This window comes from Pocillopora verrucosa, chromosome 9 (genome assembly GCF_036669915.1).
Source record: "Pocillopora verrucosa isolate sample1 chromosome 9, ASM3666991v2, whole genome shotgun sequence".
Classification (NCBI taxonomy): Eukaryota; Metazoa; Cnidaria; class Anthozoa; order Scleractinia; family Pocilloporidae; genus Pocillopora; species Pocillopora verrucosa.
In genome coordinates, this window is record NC_089320.1 from 13,459,758 (window position 1) to 13,484,692 (window position 24,935).

At 37.8% G+C, this 24,935-nt stretch overlaps 1 protein-coding gene and 1 long non-coding RNA gene across 3 annotated transcripts; one reads left to right on the top strand and one right to left on the bottom strand.

The window, feature by feature from the left end:
- Positions 1-144: 144 nt before the first annotated feature.
- Positions 145-19,482, bottom strand: LOC131775400 (uncharacterized). Of its 2 annotated transcripts, none has more exons than XM_066171670.1 (12): positions 19,291-19,482; positions 14,243-14,383; positions 11,249-11,404; positions 10,352-10,540; positions 9,315-9,403; positions 8,421-8,547; positions 7,622-7,771; positions 7,110-7,207; positions 6,414-6,518; positions 5,348-5,428; positions 4,815-4,885; positions 145-3,647 (listed from the first exon to the last, which is right to left on the bottom strand). In XM_066171670.1, the coding sequence occupies exons 1-12, from the start codon at positions 19,333-19,335 to the stop codon at positions 1,846-1,848; spliced, it is 3,054 nt and encodes a 1,017-aa protein (XP_066027767.1). In that variant the 5' UTR covers positions 19,336-19,482; the 3' UTR covers positions 145-1,845. The 2 variants fall into 2 exon arrangements, with proteins under 2 accessions (XP_066027767.1, XP_066027768.1); XM_066171671.1 differs by lacking the exon at positions 19,291-19,482 and adding an exon at positions 17,977-18,229 and having other exon boundaries at positions 14,243-14,389.
- A 1,448-nt stretch (positions 19,483-20,930) lies between these two features.
- Positions 20,931-23,722, top strand: LOC136283217 (uncharacterized). Its single transcript, XR_010718640.1, has 3 exons — positions 20,931-21,069; positions 22,320-22,530; positions 23,382-23,722. It is a non-coding gene; the product is annotated as an uncharacterized lncRNA (long non-coding RNA).
- The last annotated feature ends 1,213 nt before the right edge of the window (positions 23,723-24,935 follow it).

Below are 24,935 nucleotides of genomic sequence, written 5' to 3' on the forward strand. Positions count from 1 at the left end.
GTACGCGTGAAAAAACATCTGCATGTATAAAGCTAGTACTGATTATATGTGCTTAGTATGGGGAACATGATTACTCAGGTACAAAAACAGGGGAAGCAAGCGCTTATTTATCATTTTTGCCGGGGAAGGGTCGGTTATTCGAGGGAAGGTGCCAATTCGGATTCACTTTAATTGTCTGGTGCGCTGGAAGGTAACAGGAGGAGAATTATTTGCACAACATTTAATAACTACATTTGGTATATATAGAGTGATCAGCTGAAAATTATTTTTTACTGTGACTCGACAGCCCATAAATAAAATATAGAACTAAATAAGCCACTTAATTTGAGGTAAAAATTGATAATCTATAGCTTCAAAACACAAATAAACTATCCTATGTATAATCGTAATCATTTCAAGGCTTGTATTTCTAGTTATAACATTTGATTTCAATGTCTATATTTCTTGCTATAACATTTGATAAATCAAGTTTTATTTTATTAACCCTCTTTCCTTAAAATATCACTTCTGAATAACACATTGAGGTCACGGGTATAAATGAAATGATTACCAACTAGAGAAGCTCTCAAATTCTCCTTGTCAGCACCTGGGAAATGTATAGAGAACACTATGGAGAATATACATACTGATGTTAGAGTGTAAAGGATTAAGAGAGGACGAGGTCGAGAGCTTTTGGGGATTACGAACAGAAAAAAAAACTTTTAAAAAAAGGCATCTCAAAGAGTTCTCCAATTTAATGTCATTATAAACAGGTTGGAATAATTCGTTTCTTTTGCAACAAATTCCATGTGAGAACGATAACCTTCACAATTAAAATATTTTGTACGAAAGCAAGACACTCGCACGCGAGAAAGTAGACAAGCGGGACTTCTCGCTCCCGCGTGACGATCTGAATCACTTGCACGCTGTTGAATCAAGTTGAATCCACTTTAGTTAGACTCTCAATAGCCTGGACACGAGGTAATTTTTCTTTGTCCTCAATGGTTTTGTACACACTTTACTCTTCTAAAACACAAGGCTTTTTTGCACTCGCGCAAGTGTCTCAGGAAGTCTTGCCCTTCTAAAAATTTTTGCTTAAAAAGTTTCAAAGATTTCAACCAGTATTTCAGCCGTGGTGGTGACTCTTACTCTTGATATAATTACGTTTTATTTTTCTGAGAAAATATCTAGAAATCCAACTCGATTCAGGTTTAGATCCCAGTAATTCTATTCTAAGATTGAATGTTGCCCAATACTGATTCAAAGCGCGGAAAGTCAAAATAAACGTTTTTACCCATTTACTCCCAAGATGTAATAAGTAAGTCTCCCCACTAACTGCAACACATTTCATGGTAAATAATACTAACAAATTTGGTTTTGGAACAAGATAACACCCCCAGCTGGTAAGCTTATCTGTTCTCATAATCTGTTGTTAAGACAACATATTATCGTAATTTTCCGTTGAGTGTCGAAAGTAATCCGGGATTGCTTTGGTTTCGCTTTAATTCGGACTGTGATTGATCAATAAAACTCGTACCATGCTCTGAACCAATCACAAGCCGAACGAAAACAAATCGTGACTTGGTCGTCCGCGTTTTCCCGCGCTTTTGGTAGTTTGCCTGTTTTTAGTTTGAGTCCTCAGTGGCCAATGATGACGCAAACCTTTGCTATGAATGGGTGTTGTGGTATCTTTGGTTTGGGTTTTTGAACAGTCATTTGAAAACTGCTGTAGAATCGAAAGGACAAATTACACCTTAATCGCTTGTGGGAGCTAAAGAGTTAACAGGTATACATTTGATTTGAATATCAACGGCGACAACCGACTAAGCTCAGGTGGCAAAAATTCTCCCTACCAAAGTAGAGGGTTTATACTTCTTTGTCCTCAAAATTTTGAAAAATGTATTCAGCTGCTCGATTTAAATCCCAAGAACAGTGTGTCAAAGTTCTTTCACAAAACACCTCAGATTTGCCGGTGATTTTTGACAGTTTTTGTATTTTGACAATTCGAACAACCTGTTCCACATCACCTTGATACTGTAACAGAGCTGCATAGCACCAGTCTCGAGCCAACTCTTCCCCACAGATTCGGCGAATCTCACGGATCCCTCCATCTATCTCCTCCCCGTATGTCCCTTCCTCGGAAGTTTGAACTTGATCATCAGGTTGGGTAAACGGATCAACAAGTTCATTTGGGTTGGCAGGTCCAACAGGATTGAATGGTTCGTGTGGCTCAACAAATTGGGCGGCCGAATTTGGAAGTTGGTTCACTGCATTCACGTGTTCAACGCCGAGGGGCCAATCATTCATACCCGACGCATCCTCCCAGCTAGTTAGGACGGAAAATTGGTTACTCAAGGATCCACCAAAGAGTTTATCGCGGGAGGGTGGGGGCTGGTTTAAGACTTCCGGTGGAATTTCTGGTGGCATTGGTAAATTGAGTGGTTTGTCGTAAATTGGTTGAGTATCTTCAAACTCATCCTCTCCATTGGGTGAAAGATCTCTCTGGCTACCTGGTGATGGATTTAACGTTTTGGCGTTCTCATAGACGCGGTCTTGTATTGGATAGCCATTATGGGCTGCACCAAGAGCAGTTTGGGACCTGCTCGACAATTCTTGACCGTGTGAATTTGGTAATGTTAAAGAATCCCCAATGGAAACAGGAGTTTTGACTATGATGTAGTGTTTGTTCTTCAATGGTTGCTCAGACTTTAAGTCTGCTTCCGACGGCTGGTCTTGCATTTCTAACTGGAACTCGTGCTCGTCATCATCTCTCTCATCTGGCCTTCCTTCCAGGCTCAGCTCAGCAATTTCGTCGAGACCCACTTCATTGCTACGATCTTCAGTCGTTTTTGGCGCGCGTTTTGCGCAATGATATGGAATAGGAATTGGCGGAGGTACTTTTTTATAAACGGACTTCTGGGTCCCATTCGGCCTGGCTGGGGTAAAAATACTCTCTAAATTCGAACTTCTGGGCAAATTGTCTTTAATATCGAAGAAATTTTCATCACCATCGGAAGCTGGTCGAGGTTTCTTTGTTCTCGGGGTTGGGATAGGTCTCCTTCTCGGTGATGTTCCAAAAGGGCTCGAAGATAATATTCCTTCAGGTGGGCAGCTTCTACCGGTTCCCAAGGAATTCATTGTCTGAAGGTTTAGACGAAGAGGAATTTGGAGCGTGTGTGTACCAGCATTTTGACTCGAGCTTGATGAATGCTCGAGTGAGGGTTCGTCTGTCGAACCACTTCTGTCCTTATATGTTGTACATGGAACAGCGTATTCCTGTTCGGTTTCCAATCCATGAGCTTCTGACTCCGACTGTGTCTTCGGTAACGCTCCACGAGGAAATGTAACCTGGGGAGAGGCTAAAGGTTCAGGAATGCTTGCGTCCTCCTTTAGCGCGGCATAGTCACCGGCATCACTGCCTCGAGGAACACGATTCTGATGGTCCATACTCATGTAGTCTTCCTCCAAACTCAAAACTCTTTCCTCCGGATATCTATCCTCAGGAACAAATTCTGGGGCACACTTCCTGTCAACCATGGGAATGTACACAGGGCGTTGCGCAGCAGTAGTAGCCTGTGGTATATTCCCGTGGTCTATGCCTGAGTGACTTGTGTAACGATCTGGACTAAGCGGATTTGTGGGGTCGTGTGCTATATCATCACCAAAGTCTAGGGAAAAAAAACAAAGATGAAAATGAGGCGTCACAACGAAATCCTCGAAATTGCCTTTCTAACAAACGTTGGGACACACATCTAGAGGAACCCTTTGAAGAAAACAACAAAAAATAATTTTGACTCTAGTATCTTCAATTTTAATTAACCATAACAAGAAGAGAGTTTGGTGGTGCGATTTCCGTCTTTCCTCCCTCTAAAGAATAAACATAGGAAAACGAAAAAAAACAATGAAAAGAAAGGCATAAGGCAAACAGTGCTTTCCTGATGTTTTGGTCCTAAAGGCAGACTAATCAAACCCTGACCGCTCATTGGTTCACTAACGGAAGATGTGAACACGAGCCATCAAGGACAGTACTCAAAAGCCATTTTCAATTGTCAGTTAAAAATAAGACTGGGATGGCATTGGTTATATTTTCTGTGCTGTGAAGTTGATAGAGAGGACATGGGGTCACACTCTCAACCAATCAGGTGCAAAATTAAAACCAGGTGAGTTGGTCATGCGCACTTTTCTTGCGATTTCAGCGTTCTGTTTACACCGAATTCTCATTGGTTCCTTCTGATGTGTAACTTTATTGTGATTGGCCGTTGTGATTACTTTGGTTCTAGTTTTGTATGGCTCGCAAGGGTTCACAGGTGACGTGCGATTGAGGCCAAAATTAACATGTGACGCGTTAATTTTACAGAAAGGCGAACGTGATTCGTGAATTGAACCAGTCTCAGGTGTGATTTGCCTTTTGAAATATACGGGACTCGTGATTTTTCTCTTTCACTTCGGGGAAACCTCGAGATTTCCCTGGAGTATTATACACAAAAGGAGAGATTTTATGTTTTCCCTTTTAACTTCGTGACCACTGTTTTTTAACTTAAATTCGTACGCGAAACGGATAAAGACACCCCTTGGCTATCCTCTCATATAACACTCTATCGACAATCGTACTAGTAAGATGTGGATTTGATAAGAAACGAGAAAATGGTGAAAAGTAAGTTGATTGACCCCAGTATGAATAAACCTTCTATAGCCGCAGGTCACTAAAGGTCAAAACGCACAATAGATTACAAAAAAAAATTGATTGAAATGTTAGTTTTTCCTTAACTCTACAAATTCTAAAGGAAGTACATTGACTCAGTTTGTGACCTACTGTGCACAATTTTTAGACTTACCTATCAAATTTTTAACGCCTCTGTCCTCTACAACCTCAGTGATCGTTTTCCCAGGAGTGGCGGCGGCACCTCTGTAGTAAAAAAAAGCAAAAAAAAAAAAACAACAAAAAAGAAAAAAGGAAACAAAAAATGTATCTTTAAAATGGGTAATTTCGAGTGCGATCGCCGAAAGAAATTTGGCGCAAGAGGGGGTGGAACTGTGTTCATGTGTTAGTAAAAGGTATTTAGCACAGTTGTTAGTTCCTGAAGAAATTCTTGTGGTTGTTTGGTAGGAAAAGTAAAACTCTACATTCTCTATGATAGTTTATTTACCCTGATCCACCTTTCGTTGCTAGTGAATTTAGTAACTCGAACTCAAACCACGTCTCGGGGAGGGAGTTTTATAGGGATACATCGCAGAGATCACGTGGCTTCTCTCAGAGTGCCCAAAAGTCTAGAGTCATGTTTGAATTGTTCTCTTAGCACATACGAATGTCTGTGATAATCGAGCTAAGTTAGTTTAATAACAAAAAAGAATCAATGTTTGAACTTACTTTTGCGAATGGCTCAACCCCTTTTGGGAGCTTTTTCTTGAAATGTTAAATGGTCGCCCGATGTTACTCGTTGGATTGTTACTGTTTAGGAAAAAATTATACTTGACTTGTTAGCATGGGAAACTCTTTGACTATTCGCTGACAGAACTAGTAGGTTTGCCTTGGCAAACCTTTTAAAAAGGAACAGACAAAAAAGACTCAACATTTGATTGCTTTTCCTCAAACTCATTAATTATTCATAAGGTGATCATCCAACCAAGACACGCCAATTCCGTCACGTGCATGTGGTTTCATCAGGGTTTCCAAACACAGTCGAAAACAGTAAAAACACTCGGCTTGCGGCCTCGTGCTCTATCAGTTTTCTCGTGTTTGGAAACCGTGATGAAACCCTCGCACTCGTTTTTGAAACAGTACTTCATTTTCCCGTGTTGAGAGCAGTCGCACCTGAAGTTTAATCCACGTTTTTCTCCTAATTGAGACGAATGCACATTAAACCGCAACGTGCACAAGATTAAGTCTCCGCTTGGTTCAGTTTGTACTTTTTTTGTTGTGATTGTTGATGTGTTTCAATTTCAAAACCGTAGTTTCTTCCGAACACTAGCTTAAGTGAGCTACTCAAGAAGGCTATATGTATATATTTTCAACGACACTGGTTAATCCGCGAATGGAAAAGCATCTCTCGAACAGAGTTCATACACAGCTGAGCTCGCAACAAGTTTGAGACAGCTATAAAGATAACCGGTGATTCAGTACACTACTTTGAGTCAGTTCAGTCTGATTACTAATCTGGTTTCACTACTGAATAAAACCGTCTATTCAAGACTTTTTAGCTCTTTACACACTAAAATCAGTATGCATATTCTCCATACTGTTCTCTATACATTTCCCAACGTGCTGACAAGAAGAATTTGTGTTTCAATCAAGAGCTTCTTTAGTTGCTGATCATATCCTTTATTCTTGTGACCTAAATGTGTGATTTACGAGTGATAATGTAAGGAGAAATTAGATGTTAGTCAATCTATGGGGTCAAAGGGTTAATAAAAGCCAACCACAGGCACTGCCATACCTTGCATGTTTTTGCAGGGCTTTTTTGTTGAAGTCCAAGTTCCTCTCATGCACCAGCCCTGTTTTACCGCATTCACTTTGAACATACCACATACCTCTCTTTCCTCTGTAAATACAATCAGAGAGTACAATAAAAAGAGTCTGCAACTTAAAAAAACCAATCCCAGTTTAAAAAGTACACATGCAATTGGGCTCTACACGGTGGTCGTGCGCTGCGGGTTCTAACTTTTGCGTCTGTTTATGATATTCTGATGCATGACCAATCAATTGAAATAGAGTGAGAGCCACTGGGAGGTACATTCATGGGTTTTGCTGGGTAAGATAGGTGCATTTTTAAGATCTCTGGATATGAAAACCTTTTCACTGATCTCTAAAACATAGGCTTCATTCATTTTTATAGGTTTTCAATAAAGCCTAACGGGGGTGGTAGGTGTCTCTGACTCGTCCCTAGTCATTTCTTACTTAAATACGCCGCTGCGGGGTCGAGAAAGACTAGTACTACTTTCCTCCCTTCCCATCTTCCCAGCGCGCACCTCTCGCGCGCTTTCACTGTCAAAATCAGAGAGAAGACTACACACAAGTCAGGGGCCTTCCCTTGTGGGGAGGTGACCGTTAGTGTTGGATCGAATGTTTGTTTCCTCACATGTGTCACCTACCAGTACTCAAAAAATTATCTCAAATCTTTTTCCTTTTTTACCTTCTGATGATAGTCACTTTCACTTTATTCTTGTAACTGAGATGGCCCTCCTCCTTGGTGTGGTGCGCGATTTTTGTTATTGCCTCCTTAGGCTGGAACTAAAATTTTGGGAGAAAGAGTTGAGTTTGAAAAGAAATGGCAGCATTCCGAAAGTTGTTGCTCATACTTTTGTCTTGTTATATGCTCTAAGAAAAGAAAATATCAGAGTTTCTTGCCAAAACGGAAAGGTGGAACTCGATTTTCTCTAAGCCGTTGTCGATAACCCTTAATAAGTATGTATTATAACATAGTCTACAGGCGAAATAACTGTGTCCTTTCACCAAGATAACAAAACTTCTTTGGGATATCACGCAGAACCTTAAAGGGTTGCGTGACATCCCATAGAGCAGCTGCAAAGGAGATTAGACTTAAGTTCTGCCGGCTAAATACAAGGTATACCATTAACATGGGTCTACTTTCACGTCAAGTCTGCAAGGCTGATCTTTTTAAGTGGGTAAAAATATTCAGCTCACTTTCGATATGATGTTGTAAATTTCTTCAAAACTCGGTCTTTCTTTAGCATCACGCTTCCAACAGCTTAACATGACGTCATAAAAACCATCTGGACATGCATCGGGTTTTAGAAGTTGTTTGTCTGGCTCATTTACAAGCATCATCTTGATCTTAAAGAAATCCAACACGAACAAGAGCATTCAATGGTGAATAGGCCTTTTTAATGACAATTTAATTTAGCTCTTTTAGAGATAAGTTCATAACACAAAAAGGCTTGCACGTACATTAAAACATGTAAGAGATGACAATCACAAAATTTATGTTTCATTGGACCTCGTAATTCATCTTCACCCGTGAGGGTGACTAGCATCTAATTTCTCACCAAGGTATCACTGATGAACTAAACATTAGGGTCATGAGAATTACGGAACTAATCACAAATTTGAAAAGCTCTTGAGTTTCAACAAAAAAATAATTTTCCTTGTCAGTGCCACAAGAACTGTATAAAGAACAATTAATGGAGGATATATACATAACAATATTGAGGTGTTAGGGATAAACTAAAAAGTCATTTTAAACAACAACAACAACAACTACTTCCATTAGGTAAGAGTGTAAAATAGTCAATTTGGTTGTTTTTCTTATACAAAATTTGGAGAGTATATTTGTGTGGAAAGAAAAACAAAAGAAAGAAAAAATTTCAGCAGTGGAAACTTTCTCAGGTTTTAGATAAAGAGTAAGCCTGCAGTCATTTGCTAACACTTAGTTTAATACAGACACACTGTAAAGTAAACATCTTGCTTTAAGTCTTGGTCATACCTGTAGAAGTGACATTTCAGCCCAAGGGGTTTGACCAAAGGAAAACATTTCCCACAGAGTGATCCCATAACTCCACACATCACTTGGAAGTATAAACTGATTCTCCTTTATGGACTCTGGTGGTAACCTGAAAAAAAAAAAAATTAAAAAACATAAGGGAAAATAAAACGTCAATATTCAGTGTCAATATTCAACACTGACGTATTCCAGTTTAGAAACTTACCAAGGTCAAAAAATAATCAACAATATTGCAAGATCCATCAGAATTATGATCATAGTCTGTGTTAGAGTCCTTTTCCTTTTTGAGCAGAAGAAGGGTGAAAGGCATAGGACGAGGGGAGGGGAGGGGTGGTGAGGGGCCTGCTCCTCTCCTCTGGCTCCTCCCTTTCTTTTGCTAGTTATAGCATCAAAATCTCACTATCTTGCTTTCACTCTGCTGAATGCTAAAGTTTCTCCCACGTGGATAAAAGGAAAGGGAAAGGCCTGCTATCAGTTTGTACCAAACGCACACTGAGGGAATAATTTCATGTTTTGAACTGACTAGATGGTCATTGAAAACAGCTTAAAAATAAGCCCCCACCCACCCGTCATCTCCAATAATCCTATCTAAAAATTATCTGAAATTAAATCAACAAATTAAGTAATATTTAAAAAAAATATGAGCTTTGACTTAATTAGCCCATTATCTGCCTCATGGAAGCAATTTTGACTACAAGCCGCAGCAGCCGTAGCTGCTTGCTGTTAGGTGATCTTTTACCCTTTCTACTTCCAAGAATAAGCTGTCTTCCTTCTTGAACAAACAGAAAAAAAGAGCCTAAAGCTTGTGGATAATTTTAACATAAATAACAAGATACGTTTTGAACAATTTCAGCCAAAGAACAGAAATCTTCTTACCAAGCAACTGCCATTTTTCTGTCAACTGTGATCTGTGCAGAAGCTCCTCCTTCTAGTGAGCGAGCTAATCCAAAGTCACTTATCTTCACCTGTAAAACAAAATTTGTGAGGCCTCATTATTCACAATGTTATTCCACACCTGACTACATTTAAAAGAAACAATAAATTACTTGGGAACCTGACAGAAAATGCCAGGATGGGTATATGTCTACATGTCCATGTAAAGGTAACAGTACATATCAGGCATTCTGATAGGTTGTGCTATGAAAAAAAAAAAAAAAAAAAAAAAAGGAATTTTCCCAATTCAGATTATGCATTATGAAAGAAAAATAGTGTGACAAATAACATGCTAATTTAACAACTTCTTTACAAGAGGAAACAAACTTTGTCTGGGTGGACTTCAAAGGGGGTCACTATCACTAGGAACCCACACTAGATAGCCAGTGTGAGTTTAAAGAACGCTTGAGATCTCTCATCTTATAAGAAAAAATAAAGACACTTGATCCCATTTCTTTGACCACCTTTGTCTTTTTGCCCCAATTACACAACTTTGGTGACCAATTTTCGGAGGAGTTGACCAAAAGCATGACCTAGGGTTATCAATTTCACTTTAGACAACAACATCAACATCAACTTCACAAGACCTAATACATACTACTTGGAGACTTTTGTTTTGTGGGAAGAAAGGAAGTTTCTTAAGTAAAGTTATAGTCCATTAAAATTTTTCTTGGGTCCAAAAATCATGCTCTGGCCTCACTGTGCATTTCCTATTTACTATCACATCTGGATACTTCATTGACTGCAGGTCCCCAGCCAGAAAACTAGGCATAACGCATTAATAAGTTATCCTAATAGCTTAAGTTTCCCATTAAATGTACACAAACTCTGAAAGCATAATTAAGCACAAGAAACATATGTATCAAAGTGTATCTGTGTCTGGGTTTTTTGGACCAAATTATGTCTCTGATGTTTGCTCTTTCTAATACCTTCCCAGACATGTGGAAATATGTTCCCATAAAAAAAAAAACTGTACTTACCAAAGCTGGTTCAAAAACAAGAATATTTCTTGCAGACAAATCACGGTGGACTAAACTCTGGTTGGCCAGGTAGCTCATTCCGTTTGCTACTTGCATGGCAAATTTACAAAATGAGGACACCTGGCATATCTCTATTTCGTTCTTCTTGAGGTTTTCTTCCAGAGAACCATAAGCAGCAAATTCTGTTATCTGTACAAAAACATTACCATAATTACTTGATGGAGCACTTTGGCAGATATAATTATATATATAAATATATATATATATATTTTTTTTTTTTCGTTGGTCACAGTTCAGTCTCTAACTTGGGAGTGGGAGTTATCCTTAAATCATATTTCTAAAAGAAATCATAACAAGGAATTGCTCACAATAGAACAGAAACTAGCAAAAATTGTCATTCACTGTCTAATTCTGGTGGGAAAGTGTGCAGCTTGCTTTCGTTCCCAGAACTTAATTGTTCTGTTTCAGATTCAAGTCCAATATTTATTACAAAGAAGGAAAAAAAGTATTATTTATCCAACTTTTTGTTGAGGAATTGTATTTCAGAGCTTGTTTTAGATAGAGTTGTATGTATTTTGTGCATTAAATAAATAATTTTTTGTAGATTAATCTCAAAAATGGGAAACTTTTTCTTTCTTTTTTTTTGGGGGGAGGAGGAGGGGGGAAGGGGGGCATTAGTGCTTAATATACCAACAGTTTAACTCTCTGATGGTTCATCTAATTTCAGTAATGGCACTCAGTCTGGAGGAAGAAAAATTTGAAATGAAACTTGATATTAACCAATTAAATTCAAAATTTTGCAATGGCTTTGATTACCATAAGACAGAAGTTGATGATATTCAACTTGATAACACCAACTGGCACAAGAGAAATGACTCAGTGAAAACAGAATATTACCAGCTTTAGTTGATCCGAATCTCTTGAGGGAAGAGTAACGCCAAACAATTTAACAATGTTATCATGAGAGAGTCGTTGCATTGTATTTACTTCCATTAGAACCTCTCTCAGCTGCTCTTGGCCAGTATCCTTGATGGATTTGATTGCCACAAGTATCTGGTAATAAAATCCAAATAGTAATCATGATTATCATGAGCTCCAGGTAATTGACTGAGTGAGATGGCCAGATAGGAAATTGTTGGGCTCAAGGTCGAGGGATCTTAGGTATAAGCACAGTGAGGTTCATACTTAATGACTAGCCAGACCTAACCTGGGCAGAGCTAAACTCTGCATATAAATCTACAAAGAACCTACTATTCCTCCAATTGCTTTGACAAAGGGCTAATGTGTGAAATGTCAGCTTTTAAACTCTTAACAGTAACCAGTTTACAATCAACTCAGTTGATAATACTAAATTACCCTGTTTTGTCATGTAACCAACCTAACTCATTCAACAGGCATTATATCATATGACCACTCTTTCTCTCCCCCTCTCTTCTTCCAACTTGCATGTCACAGGGCCAGACAATTTTTTTTTTTCGGACCCTGCAAGCACCATCATATATGGCTGCGTACAAGGATTCTTTATATAGTCTTTTATAATACTATACTAGGTCATGTGACAAGATAATTTAGTATTATCAACTAAGTTAATGTAAATTGGCCACTGTAAAGAGTTAACCCTTTAACTCCCATGAACTCATTAGCAATTCTCCTTACTGTCTGCCATACAGTTCTTTGTGATGCTAGTTTGGAGAATATGGTATTTAATCAACAAATAATCCCCTAATTGATCTTTATCTTTATTCTTGTCACTTGTCTGCTTGATATTGTATTGATATTGTGAGGAGAAATTCTGTCTTGGTCACTCACAGGAGTTACTGCAATTTCCAGCTGTTTACCTGCATGGCTGATTACCCACACCGGCAGATTATTGCATTCGGCAAAAAAAAGAGTCAACAGATTACCTGCACTGGTGGATAACCCACATGTTATGTTATTCAACTTTTTGGTGGTGAAAACATGACATTAAGGTGATACATTTCAGTCTTTTTAAAGTTGTCTGATCTAACTTTTGAAAACTTGAAAGCTTCTTTGTCAAGTTTAAGGGTCAAAGAAATTCAGATGCATGCACAATTCGGTGTCAATATTAGCATGTACTTTATTGATAAAATTATACAGTAAAAACACTAGCGGCCCATGCCCAAATCTCAATGTTTCATACTTGACAGAATGTGAATTTGTGGCCACATTTTTTGTGAGCGATTGTTCAGCGCCATGTTGATTTGTTAAAAGAAAGCTAAGTGAGTGTTAAAACTTGAATTGTAAAGTACTGTTGGCGATTTCTGACAAAAAATAGATATCTCCGGTTCTATTGGCCTAACAAGTCTCTTAAAACTGGAAAATTTTCTTTAGCTCAAGCTAGTGTTAAATGGAAATTTGTTACTGATGCACTGGATATCTTTGGATTATTTTTATCACCATCAAGGTCTTGTTTACACATGTGCTGATAACAATTTGTTTTTCACGCAACTAATTATGCATCATGTTTTCGTGCCACTTTGTGGCACTCTTCAATAAAATTCATTTGAGAGGTGAGGTGCATATGGGTGAGAATTTTTTTTCAATTCAACTACCAGTAGATTTTAAAATTGTCACATACCTGCAGTGGCACATGTTAAATGCAAAATCAACAGATTACCTGTGGGCAAATGGCTGGAAATTACGGTAAAAGGTTAAAAGGTCATGTTTCAAGTGTAGTGCTTTGTCAGAGCAATTGACTGCCACAAGTATCCAACAATTGCTCTAGCAAAGGACCACCACTTGAAACATCAGCTTTTAACTCTTTGCAGTAGCCAATTTATGTTATCAAGCAAACTCAGTTGATAATACAACACTGTAAATTACCCTGTTATACTCTCCCACCAACACAACACCACAGTTTCATTAGAAACTTACCCCCCTTATTTAAATGATAAGATAGACTTGTCTGCATCTGATATACATGAATTAATATGTGAAACAGGAAAGGCAAGTCATGTAAATAGAGTTAAAGCTTGACACTCAGGTAGTTCTCCTATACACATAAAAAACAAATTGATTGTACTAAACCATGATTTCTAGTTTTATCACTTTTCTGATTTCTTGTTTTGGCTTTCCTCCTTTGAAAGAGTTCCGAAATTCTGTATAAAGTTCAGTAACCAACTGATTAGCATGCCGAATGCTAAGTTGAGAAGCAAGGGTTAAAGACCTGGCTGATATTGAGTAATATTGTGTATTTTGATACTTCACTCCCATGTTGCCCATCTCCATCCATGAAGAGAGCTTGACCCTCAAAGGGCTTCTGGCTGACCAGTGATACGAGCTACTTGAAATGAGTGCTGAATTTTACTAGATTCTTGTCACTAGTTGGGTTGCAGATGGCAGTGGATCTCAGGGAGAGGTGCACATCCTCCCTGCCCCTAAGATGACTGGCTGCTTTCTAATGTAAGCTCAAGGTCATAAAAAATCTGCTATGTTGTTAGCTATTGTATGTATTTTCTGCAGTTCTTAGCATGTTATTGCCTAGTCGTAAGCTGTTTGCTTCATACTTGCTCCTTTTTAAGATTTGTTTATGTCAACCATCAATTACGTCACGCCTAAGAAATGCACCCCCTCCTAAGAAAAATCCTGGATCTGTTCACTCCTAGAGGAGTTCTTAAAAGTGAAAAAAAAGGAATAATAATGATAATAATAATAATAAATAATAATAATAAAAAAGATTTGTCTTTTGCATCTATCATCAGTAAGCCTTTGCTTAGTGTGCTAGATCTAACTCTCTTAGCCAGAGCCAACACTATACTACCAATACTTTTAGGGGCTCTTGATATTAGTTGGCAAATTTCCGTACTTGTTTTTGAAAGAACTGAGATGCTATGCAACCCCTGTTTTTCAATAGTATAGTTACAACTGTACCTTATCTTTTGCATTTGGCGGTTTCCACTCTCCCAGTTCCACAACACCATATTGCCCTTCGCCAATTTCTTCTAAAGCCTTTAGGTCTTCTGGTGGAATAATGTGGTGGCCAGGGCTGACAGGTGGGTTTGAGTCACTCCTCTTGTCCTGTTAACATTTGACAAACAACAGCATCAGTTTCACTAGACCTTACATAATACTTGTAGAGTTTGTTTGGTGGGACAAAAGGAATATTTGTGGGTCAAGTTATAAGCCACTGAATTTTTCTTCTCCTGGTCTCACTTGCATTTTCTATCTACTAACACATCTGGATACTTCATTTTGCAGATCCCCAGCCAGGAAAATAGGCATAACAAATAAACAAGTTATCCCAGCATGTATTCATAACTGACTGATTAGATTTTGATAGACTGCCTCACCATTGACTAACACTGGCTACCCTCAGGCAAGGACAATTTTGAATACAATAACAATAACAAAAGTCTTTACAATTTAATTTTGTATCTAATATAATTATATACTGGTAAGTGGCAATTATTGCCACTTACCAGTATATAATTATATTAGATACAAAATTAAATTGTAAAGACTTTTGTTATTGTTTTTTGTTCTCAAAAAAAGAGAAAGAGGAACAATTTCTTTCTCCAACAGGTACACTAGCACAGCTTACAGTTATGGGGCAATATCGCTTGATTGCCAATTTTTCTTTCATAAGTGAGTTTTTCTAATAAGGGAAGCACTCTCTTGTTGTTTCTGCAAAAAACCTTTCATTTTCACCATTGACCAAAGAAAATCTCAAACCTTTCAGTAAACCAAATGTACTTTTTAGTGGAAGATTTACCAAACTGTCATCCAGCAGATCCTTGGATAAATTCTTTTTTCTGGGAGACCCTCACAGTATGTTAAAAAGCACATGAGGATTATGCCTCCTTTTTTTGAGATCAAGTCTCTAACAGGATCTTATGACAGAGAGTTATCACAGTGACTGTAGCCATCACAATTCAATTATTGTTATTGCTTGTAAGAATGGTGTGATATCTAGGTGATCTATGTCAAGACCTTTCAGATTTTCAGGCTGTTAAGAGTGATCTAATGTCAATTCTTTCCAATCCTGTACTATATGATGTGCTGTGTTGACTTAATTTTAAAATCTTCGAGGATCTTTCTGTTTCTTATAAAGATCTTCAAAGATCTTTTATTTTCTTGCCAAGATCTCCAGGGGTCTTTTATTTTCTTTCCAAGATCTTTAAGGATCTTCAAACTTTTTGAGAAGACCTCTGACGATTGATGACAAGATCATCACTTTGCAAAAAAAATCGTTAATGCATTATTTGAACAGGACCACTATAAACTATATAAAAATTAATAGCAAGGTTATGAAATGCACCATTTAGCAGAATTTAGTTCATTTCATTTTGATCTAGACGTAAACTAAATGAGGTGCAAGAAGTCAAAGTGGAAGATTTACTTTGAACAAATTAATTGGGTATCAAATCTGACAACACAAATGAACCTTGATCAAAATTTAAATCCTCAAGGGGTTTCTCATCAAAACTAGGTGGAGATTATTTGATATTCTAATTGGTTCCTCTGCAATCTTGCTGTCAAGTTTGATTATCAAAATTAAGTGAAAAGGGTTACATTGGAAGCCATTGCAGGGGACCAGTTGGATATAATGGAATTCCCTAATGTCCTTTTTTTTACTTTGGTATCTCAGGAGTCTTAAGTCCAAAATTTGAAATTAGCCTTTAGCGTTTTCGCAGCCAAGCAATTTGTTCAAAGAAGACACAGTTGCATAAGAACAAGGTCTATATACATGTAGGTTTCTTTTTGGCTTCCAAAGTTTTGCCCACAGTTCATGCCTTTGGGTGACCACATGTCAAGTTATGTCAACACTCTGAAAACTGGAAATGTCACAACCAATGCATGTCAGAAACATGGAGACATTCAGCAGAGTCTCAGGGGACTCTCAGGAAAATAATTTTTTTGCCTGTGACAGACCTTAGTTCAATTCACTAGCTGGTAATTTTGATTTTAATTTTTTATGTTTAAAAGTGGCTCAAGCAGCTGCAGCATAATTTGTTTACTGGTCACTTGTCTGAGGAGCAGCGAAGATTACTCTAACCATGAGCCCTGATCCATTTGGATGAAATTTCTATAATCTCTTTCTCTTTCAGTCATGCTTCTTTTGGACTATTGCCTATCTTTCCGGTTCTCTATTCACTGGGAACCCGACAGACAGCATGCAAGTGAAATCAGGAGATGTGTACAGGATTGGAATTCAAGAACCAGGATATTTTGCAAGTCATTTATGGTGACAAGTTGTAATTGTCTTTTCAAACTTGGGCATGCTACATAATTTATTTCGAGAGTAATGTAAGTAAATAAATCATGCTCATTTTAATACTATTATTTTAAAAAACTTTTTCTGGGAAACTTAGTTAAAATAGCAGTGCTGGTTTGATATGACATGAAAAAAAAGATTCCAAAAAAGTAACCCTTGAAGGTCTGCTGTATCCCTAAGTCCGTGAGAGTTCTTGCCTAATGCAGTTAAGTATAACTATAACATAGCATGTGCACATGGCATGACTATTTTCTGAGGAGCTACCATGCTAAAAATCCTTAAGTACTGCATGCCCATGCATCTATCACATGAGATGTGCAATTTCACTTCAGCTGAAAGTTCTCATTGAGTCTAGCCCTGAGGTTTAGAAACTTTCAAGATTTTTTCCTGCTCTATCCCGATTGTGAAAGACCTTTTGGAGCTCAAAATGAAAATGAAACACTCAAGAAGCTAGAGTTCCTCTCGGCTGCGCCTCTAGCAACTCTTATGCTTCTTTCATGCTCTCCAAACTTCTCATGTGTATCCATAACTGGATATATGTATGCTAAGCATGGATCAGTTCTTTACTGGTATGTAGTAACTTAAATCTACAGCCACGTGAAGTTTGAATTCTTTTTGCAATAATCTGATTGCAACAGACATATTCATTCGAAAGCTTGGCATAGTTCATCAATGTTTCCTTAGTTTCTACTCATTACTACAACAAGTATCAAGAAAAAAAATTGTTTGTTAAAAAAATTTGTACGGGAAAAGATCAGTCAAACCACAACGTGTTGTGTCGTGGTTAAAGTTCGAAAATCACTTTAGATTTCACGTCGATGACACAGTCATTAAAATTCATTATGAAATGTGGACATTCAATTCTCAATTTATGAAAGTGAAAATGTTCTTCACTAAAAATTAAATTCCTGTATTATTCATGGCTAGTGAATTGCGGTTCTCGCAAACAACGTGTGGATTAAAATCCTTTTGTTCTGCAGCGAACACAGATTTGACAGGATTTCACAACAGCGTGAACACGATTTCAAATGAAACTTAACACAACATAACATAGGTCCGTCTTCCATCGGCCTATGCGCGTTAAATATCAACTTAGGAGGTCAAATGTTATAAACTTGCTCGTGAGGTGCATGAACATGTCTTCTAGGGGGCTTAGTTGGGCAAGAAAGAGCAACCTATATTTATAAAAATGCGCCATATTTCTTTCTGTTCGACCACGCATGACAAGGATATGTTTTGAGGATCAATATCAGTCTTCGGTATAACGAAAGGCAAACAGTGATCTTAGAGATATTAGATGGACTAATAGTGATCTAAATTAAACTTATAATGAGAGATGGGTAAAAATAACGAAACGAACGCGTCTCAGCATTGTAAGAACAACTCTCACCTTTTTCTTCTTCGAATAAAACATGGTGAACTTAGTATGTACTTCGGTTTGAAAGGTCACCAATCCATCTGTAAGTTTTTTCTTCGCATCTTATGGCGTTTTAAAACTCATAGAAACGTGAAAAGTTTCCATAATTAACTTTTTCTTGAGAAACTTATCTGTCTCTGACACCTTGATTCATCACGATGATTGTAGTGTCCAGTTTCCCGTCTTAATCGCAATTGTTGTACTTCCGGGAGGTCCGGCTTTCATTTCAATATTTCGAAAGAAATAACATAACCTCTCTCCAGCGGTAATCATTGCAAGGACATCGGAAGGAAGTCATACTTCCAAAAATTTGCCTTATACGTTATCATTATTTTTAGATTAGAAACCGAAACGGGTGTAATTACGCATAAAAAAAATTACGCATTAAAAAAATTCTCACGTCCGAATAGACCCGGCTTTTCAAAACATGTTATTTATTCAGTTTCGATTAGCATAATTTGCACTGGTTGTACTCACCAACCATAACAAAGCTCTGCACAGATTTGAAAGCATATTCATTGGCAGAGAGTTTTCTTCGCAGGAAATCGAAGATATCCGCGAAATTGACGGTGTGTCAGAATCAAGTCGAAACCCTCTGAGCCCGGCCTCTTTTTTCCTTTTTTTGAATTAGCAGTACAGTGATTGAACTATCTAACTCTATTGAATATCAATACAAATCATGCAAAGTAGTTTGCTGAAAAATTGTCAATCTTTGACAGGTTTTCCCTACTCCAGCTCGTTCTTCAAAGAATTTATCCTCCGGAGCGGAAGATCGCCGACTGGAAAGGACAATTCGTGGAAAAAATAGTCGGTGGAAACCCAGTTTCCTCCTTAGTTTCTGACACAGTTATTCTTGTCTTCTCGGTGCTTGAGGCTTGAAGAAGTTATTGAAGCATTTTCAGCATTACAAGAGAACAAAATGAGCACTCACAGTCTTTTTAAGCCTTAACATTTTTTGAAAAAAACGAAATTCTTGCTGGTGTATCATAAGTGGTCCGCTCTCTTCAAAGCTAGGTCTCTTTCCTGGAATTTTCGGCACTTCGGCTTTCCGGCGGTTTCCGGGAATAAAACGGAAGTATTCGACAACTTGAAAACGTCGTTTCTTCTTTAAATTCATTTTGAGTTTTAAATTTTACAAATTTACATTCACTGAAAAATTGATAGATCTTCAGCTCTAAACACATCGAACGTCAGGACACGTTTACAAAACAAAATTACAATGAACGAAATCCATATATCTTTTACAGTTTAAGTCAACAAATATGAAACAGAAATTTGTTTACACACCTTGATCCTCACGAGGAAACTAACGACTCGATTGTTTCCGATCATCGTCAGCTAGCTAGATGTTGGTCATACTGTGGCCGCGTAGTTGTTTTTACTGGTTCAATGTTGTTGTGTTCCTAGAAGTCTTAGCTCAAATTCACTTCAGTTTTTTAAAGTTTTTCCGTTGGTTCTGAATCGCTTCCTCAATAGTTTCATCTAACTTGCTTTAAGCAAAACCAAGGAGCTTAAGTACTTTTCAATCATGTGTGACATATTTAGAGCTGAGGTCTGATTCTATTTGTTGCACGATGTGACTTCTAGGGCAGCATATGAACATGTTGGCATCTTCCGCCAGGGTTGTTTTTTTATCAAATGAAATCACGTACGCTTGGTTACCCTGTGGAACACGATAGTCAGGAACACGTAGTCTTAAAAAACCTCAGCAAACCTAATTCCCTGAAGTTTAGCTTATTAGTTTGTTGTCTAATTAACAGGAAGGTTAACAAGGAGTAGTTTAGTTAAAAAATTGTATGTGTCCCCTCTTCGATTAGGACTTCCTTGCCGTAACTGCAACCTCTTTTGATCGAAATAAACGCAGTTTGTGTGTTTGCTTTTCTAGTTAAGCGTGAATTCAGACGCGATAATATGACTGAATCTTTTATCTATGAACTATGAGCAACGAGGAAATTTTCCTCCATAAATAGAACAAAAACAAAAAGTTGAACTAAATTTGACCAGTTGTTCTTTAGGTGTTTGGTAAATATTTTGAACAGTTTTCGGACCAATGTTTTGTTAGTGTACAAGTTAACTCTTTCCTCGAGTTAAACTAAATTTAGCATAATTTTCTCAAATGTCTTGTTTTTCGGTGTATTTTCAGCTGCGCAAACAAAGTTTTTCGAGTCGAGCAAGGTCTGCAAAATCCTTAAAAATATTGCGTACGTGGGAAAATGTATAGTGTACGCAAATAGTCCAGAGGTGAAAGCACGCATAGGACGTGTAGTTCGCGGTGGAAAAAAAACAAATGGAACTGCGAGACTTGCATTAAGTACTGCTCAAACTTGCATATTAAAAAGCATATGATAAAATGATCCATACTATTATTACTGAATAGATATGGAAAACCCAAAATATGACTGTCACGTGACGGAACTCGTCTTTCAGCGAGCAAAATTATGGGTCTGATTGTTTGATTAAATTTTAGTCGTTGTTTAAAACTAAAAACGTTTATTTATTTGCGTGAACAGCGTGAAGGGGACCGAAAGCTGACAGCGGAAGGAAATTTATGTAATTAAATCAATCTTCTTCTAGAGAATCCCTGAGGCTCACTGATTGTGCATAACCGTGGTTTGGGTTTGGGCTCTTGTAAATAACCGGACCATATTGTCTAACTGCTGATGGAGTCCTTATCGATGACATTTTCACATAAACTGGGAAAATGCAAGCCGCTGAAAGCTATATTTTCTGCAATCGGGCTCAGATGAGGTAATATTTTAAAAACAAATCGAAAAAAAAAAAGAAAGGAATTGACCTTGGTCAAATTAAATACACGTCAACGAGTAGCTCATTAAATAATAAATGAAAATCATGTCAACTTATCATGTCAACTTATACCTGATAAAAAGGCAAATTGATGAATGTTTTATAAAGAGCTGGTCAATAAAGAATTATTCAACGACAATAGCCAGCGTAATAAAAGTCATAACGGTCTTATTATTGAAAAGAATCAGACAGGCGACCTATTCCTCTCAAATCGACTCAAAACCAGTTTTGTGGAGAAATAGTGGAAATACTCAAAACAAGGTACTGTTGAATATTTTAATGATAACTCGCTGTTTCTAATTCGTTCCAAAGTGGACTGAAAACTTTTGACGCTGAGCTTACAACATTACTGATCCATTTCGTAAGTGAGTGTGGCTTCCTTACATTATTCTTGCCGTCATTGTTAATGTTCCTTTTAATCTCTATCCATGAAAGGAGTTTCTACAAGTAAGAGAAAAAATTGTTTATAATTGTAGTTAAGAATGGTAAAAAAAAGCAGAGAAATGGCGGTCTTAGCTGTTTTATTCAGTTGTGAAAAGCTATGATGAGTTATACAATCTACCCTCAACCGAACAACAAAACAACTAAATTTTTATTTCAATGGTCTACATTGGTTTATACACGAATATTTTGCCATTTTCTTCTCTTTTAATTGTATTCAGTAGTTGTGTCTGGTATATAGGAAATGTTTTATTCAAGTGGCACTCCACTGTCTAGAAAAAAAGACTGTTTTTCAAATGACCTCAAATTTGCATAACTTTTGTATCTATCGTCAAGAAAGTGTCATGATGCTGGGGTTCAATTTTATCCGATTCAATTTTTAATTTCCCTCGGTTTAAAAGGAAGAGAGTCTCAATGGGGTGATAGATTTTACGGCAAACGTTGTCACCAGCAATTTTCTTTATCAGTTATTTTTTTACGACTTGCGGTTGCAATTTGCCAATTTTTACGCCTAACTTTTTTTGGCCATTTCACAGCTATCAGTTTACCCCATTGAGACCCTCTACGAAGACCAAGGAGGGGAGGAGAGATCCAGGAAGTTAACCTGAATCAAGATCAGTATCTGGGCAACTACCCACCTACCCCTCCCCTAACCCAACATTAACCCTAACTTGTTATCAATAGACAGTTGTTGGGTTAGGGGAGGGGTAGGTGGGCAGTTGCCCAGATACTGATATTGATCCGTTAACCCTTTACACCCTAAAATCAATATCCCTGTTCTCCGTACCCGTCTCCATACATTTCCTTTGGTACTGACAAGGAGAATTCGTTTAATAATCACAGATTCTTAGGTTTGCGATCATTTTCTTTATTCTCATGATCTTAATGAATAATTCAGCTGTATTGTTGTAGGGAGAAATTAGATGCTGGTCACCCTAGGGGGTTTAAAGGGTTAAACCTGAAGGTGACAACTTTCACCTGAAGAAAATGATCCAACGTACATCATGAATGTGTGCTTTGATGCTCGCTCCCCTTTTATAAACTGTTTCTTTTTTTTGGTTTCATTTTAGATGACAACTCTTCTGTCAAATAGAATAACCATCATATTGTGCATGAGTATCTTGACTGCGGGCTCAGATTCGAAACAGTCTATACCTTGCGTCGAAAACTGCAAAGTCAACGAGATTCCTCGAAGACCCATTTCATTTCAAGTTTGCGGAGATCAAATTGTGTCAGCCTTTAAACAGATCTGCGGAATACACGCAAGAGAAATGAGAGATGGTAAGATATTGCAATAAACGGCTGAGCTATAAACGTATAATGAAACAATACATTAACCTGAGTGTGACTACCTACTTCTGACCAAATTCAGTGCAACTTAGAAACAAAAAAAAAATATAACTAACCATGAAACATTCTGCTTGTAAACCTAAAACCTAAAACCTAAACCTTATTTAAAATTGATCTTATACAAAAATGTTGGTACGTAAACTATAGACGCCTCCATTTTTAAACATCTCAGTGATCTGGCACCAAACCCAAAACCACAACGCGTGCTTCATAAACAGTGGCTGTTTTCGCTATTGCAAGTGTCAAGAACGCCCATTTGTTTAGTACAGGCAAGTCGTCGGGAGATGAGTCTTTGTTACGTCGTCAATAATAAGTGGCAAGGTTACTGAGCACGATTCAAAAATGGCGGCGTACATCAGGCATGCGCAAGGGAAAATTGCGAGGGGATCAATTTTTGGCCGCCCATGGAGCCAATTTCTCGCGCAAAATTCCAAGGCAAAAAATAAGAAACAGGCGCTGTATCCCAAAATGAGCGAAGTATAATTCAGTAAAACGTTCATAGAAATCTGTAACGAACACAAAGCTTATTCTAGTACGGGTTTTCTGTTGATTTTTAATTATATTTTGAACTTTACCAAAAGATTTTTACGCTTTTAAAACACCATGACTTGCTTGCTTGTATGTTTGTTTGTCATTCGAGACCATTTTTAAACTGTCAGGTTGTTTTTCTGAGTCTGGCAATGTGGCTAATATTTAGTATTTAAAACTTTCAAGGGTGTGTATAAAAGTGATATGGGTTCTTTTTCTTTAAATCAGTTTGGCCAATCATTTTTATTTCGCAGCACATGACTTAGTGTGGGAAAAAAGAAGAGCTTCGGAGTTCCTATCGTCAAGTGGGAGATTCCGTAAGTCCTACACTGTCGTGGAGGAGTGCTGTATAGAAGGCTGTGTCATCGAAGAACTGCGCGAATATTGCTAATTTCGTACTAAACTAACACTAAGTGTCTTTCAATGCTAGTCACGCACTCCTTGGACAAAAAAGGTGTCTATAAAAGGGTTGCGATCTACCAAATTCTTTCTGAAAGCTGGGCAATCAAATGGTCACTGAAGTGAATCACTCATCTTGAATTTCTTGTGAATCAAATCATCTTATAACAATAAAAGATTTTTGCCTTAGGGTGAAGACGTATAGCTGGTAGGCAAAATTGTTTGCGAGAATTAGGTCGGTGATGACGTTCAGAGTAAACATTACTTGACGCACTTTCCCCGTCACGCATTCCACGAGCCTTAAAAGTACACAAAGGAGTTCATTACTAAACTTAATTTGCTCAAAAATAGAAACGTTTCCCCTCAGTAGAAGGCGTGAGTGTCGAACCGCATCATTTTTGCCATAATTTCTAGTTACCGCCGCGCAATTAAGATCTTGCTTTCAGCGCGCAGAGCAGGAAATACTTCAAATATCACGCATCGGCTGTCCACAACAAATCGGACAATATTAAGTCTGAGGTTACCTCGGTTCTATTTCGATGTTGCTTTTATTCATGGAGAAGCACAATCATATATTAAAGAATACTGAATGGCGCGCCGGTTTGAAGCAATTTACGAACAGACAATGTTGCCCAGTGTCGCCGAGAGTAAATTACCTTTCCTTGTTCTCTGTTACGTTGTTCAAGATGTTGGGAACAGCTTTTCGTTGTTATGTTGATAAAAAAGTAATCATTGATTGTGAAAAGAATAACATGCTGATTTATATTTGCGTATCAATATCAAGGTTGACTAGTAACACTTCTTAAAAACAACAGATTGCGTGGAATTTTCGGCAAGTAACGCTGGTCTCGCAATGTCAATTTATCTCTTGAGGAGTCTGGAAGTCTCGATAAGTTTCTTTCAAGACTGAGTGATGTGGTATAACGGGAATTTTCTTGCCAACTCTTGAATCTTTGACCCCAAGGCGACTCAGGAAACGTCATGTCACTGGATCATTGACGTTCAAAACCTCCCGATATCTGATTAGGAATTCTTCCCACCAGTTGCCATCCCTTTCCTTATAAATAGATAAGGAGAATTTAGCATCGTATCAAAACAAAACCCTCAGCCGATAACGTTTTGCTGGATCATGATTATATTGAGAAATATTTCGACTGCGTGATTCACATTTAGAGGATTAAAATAATTTTTGGAGTACCATCTATATTGTAAAGTAGAAAAATTATTTGAGAGTGTAACTGTATTTTTCTTGATGCATTTGGCTTGCGTACATGGCTGTTCTGTGAGAGTTTCGTGTGGCAGAGCTTAAAGAGGAGTGGCAAGGAGTACATAGCCGCCTGAAGAGTCGCTTCCTCGGCTTCGTCGTTCTCAGTTCTTTCGAACGCCTAAGGAAACCGCCACTACGCACA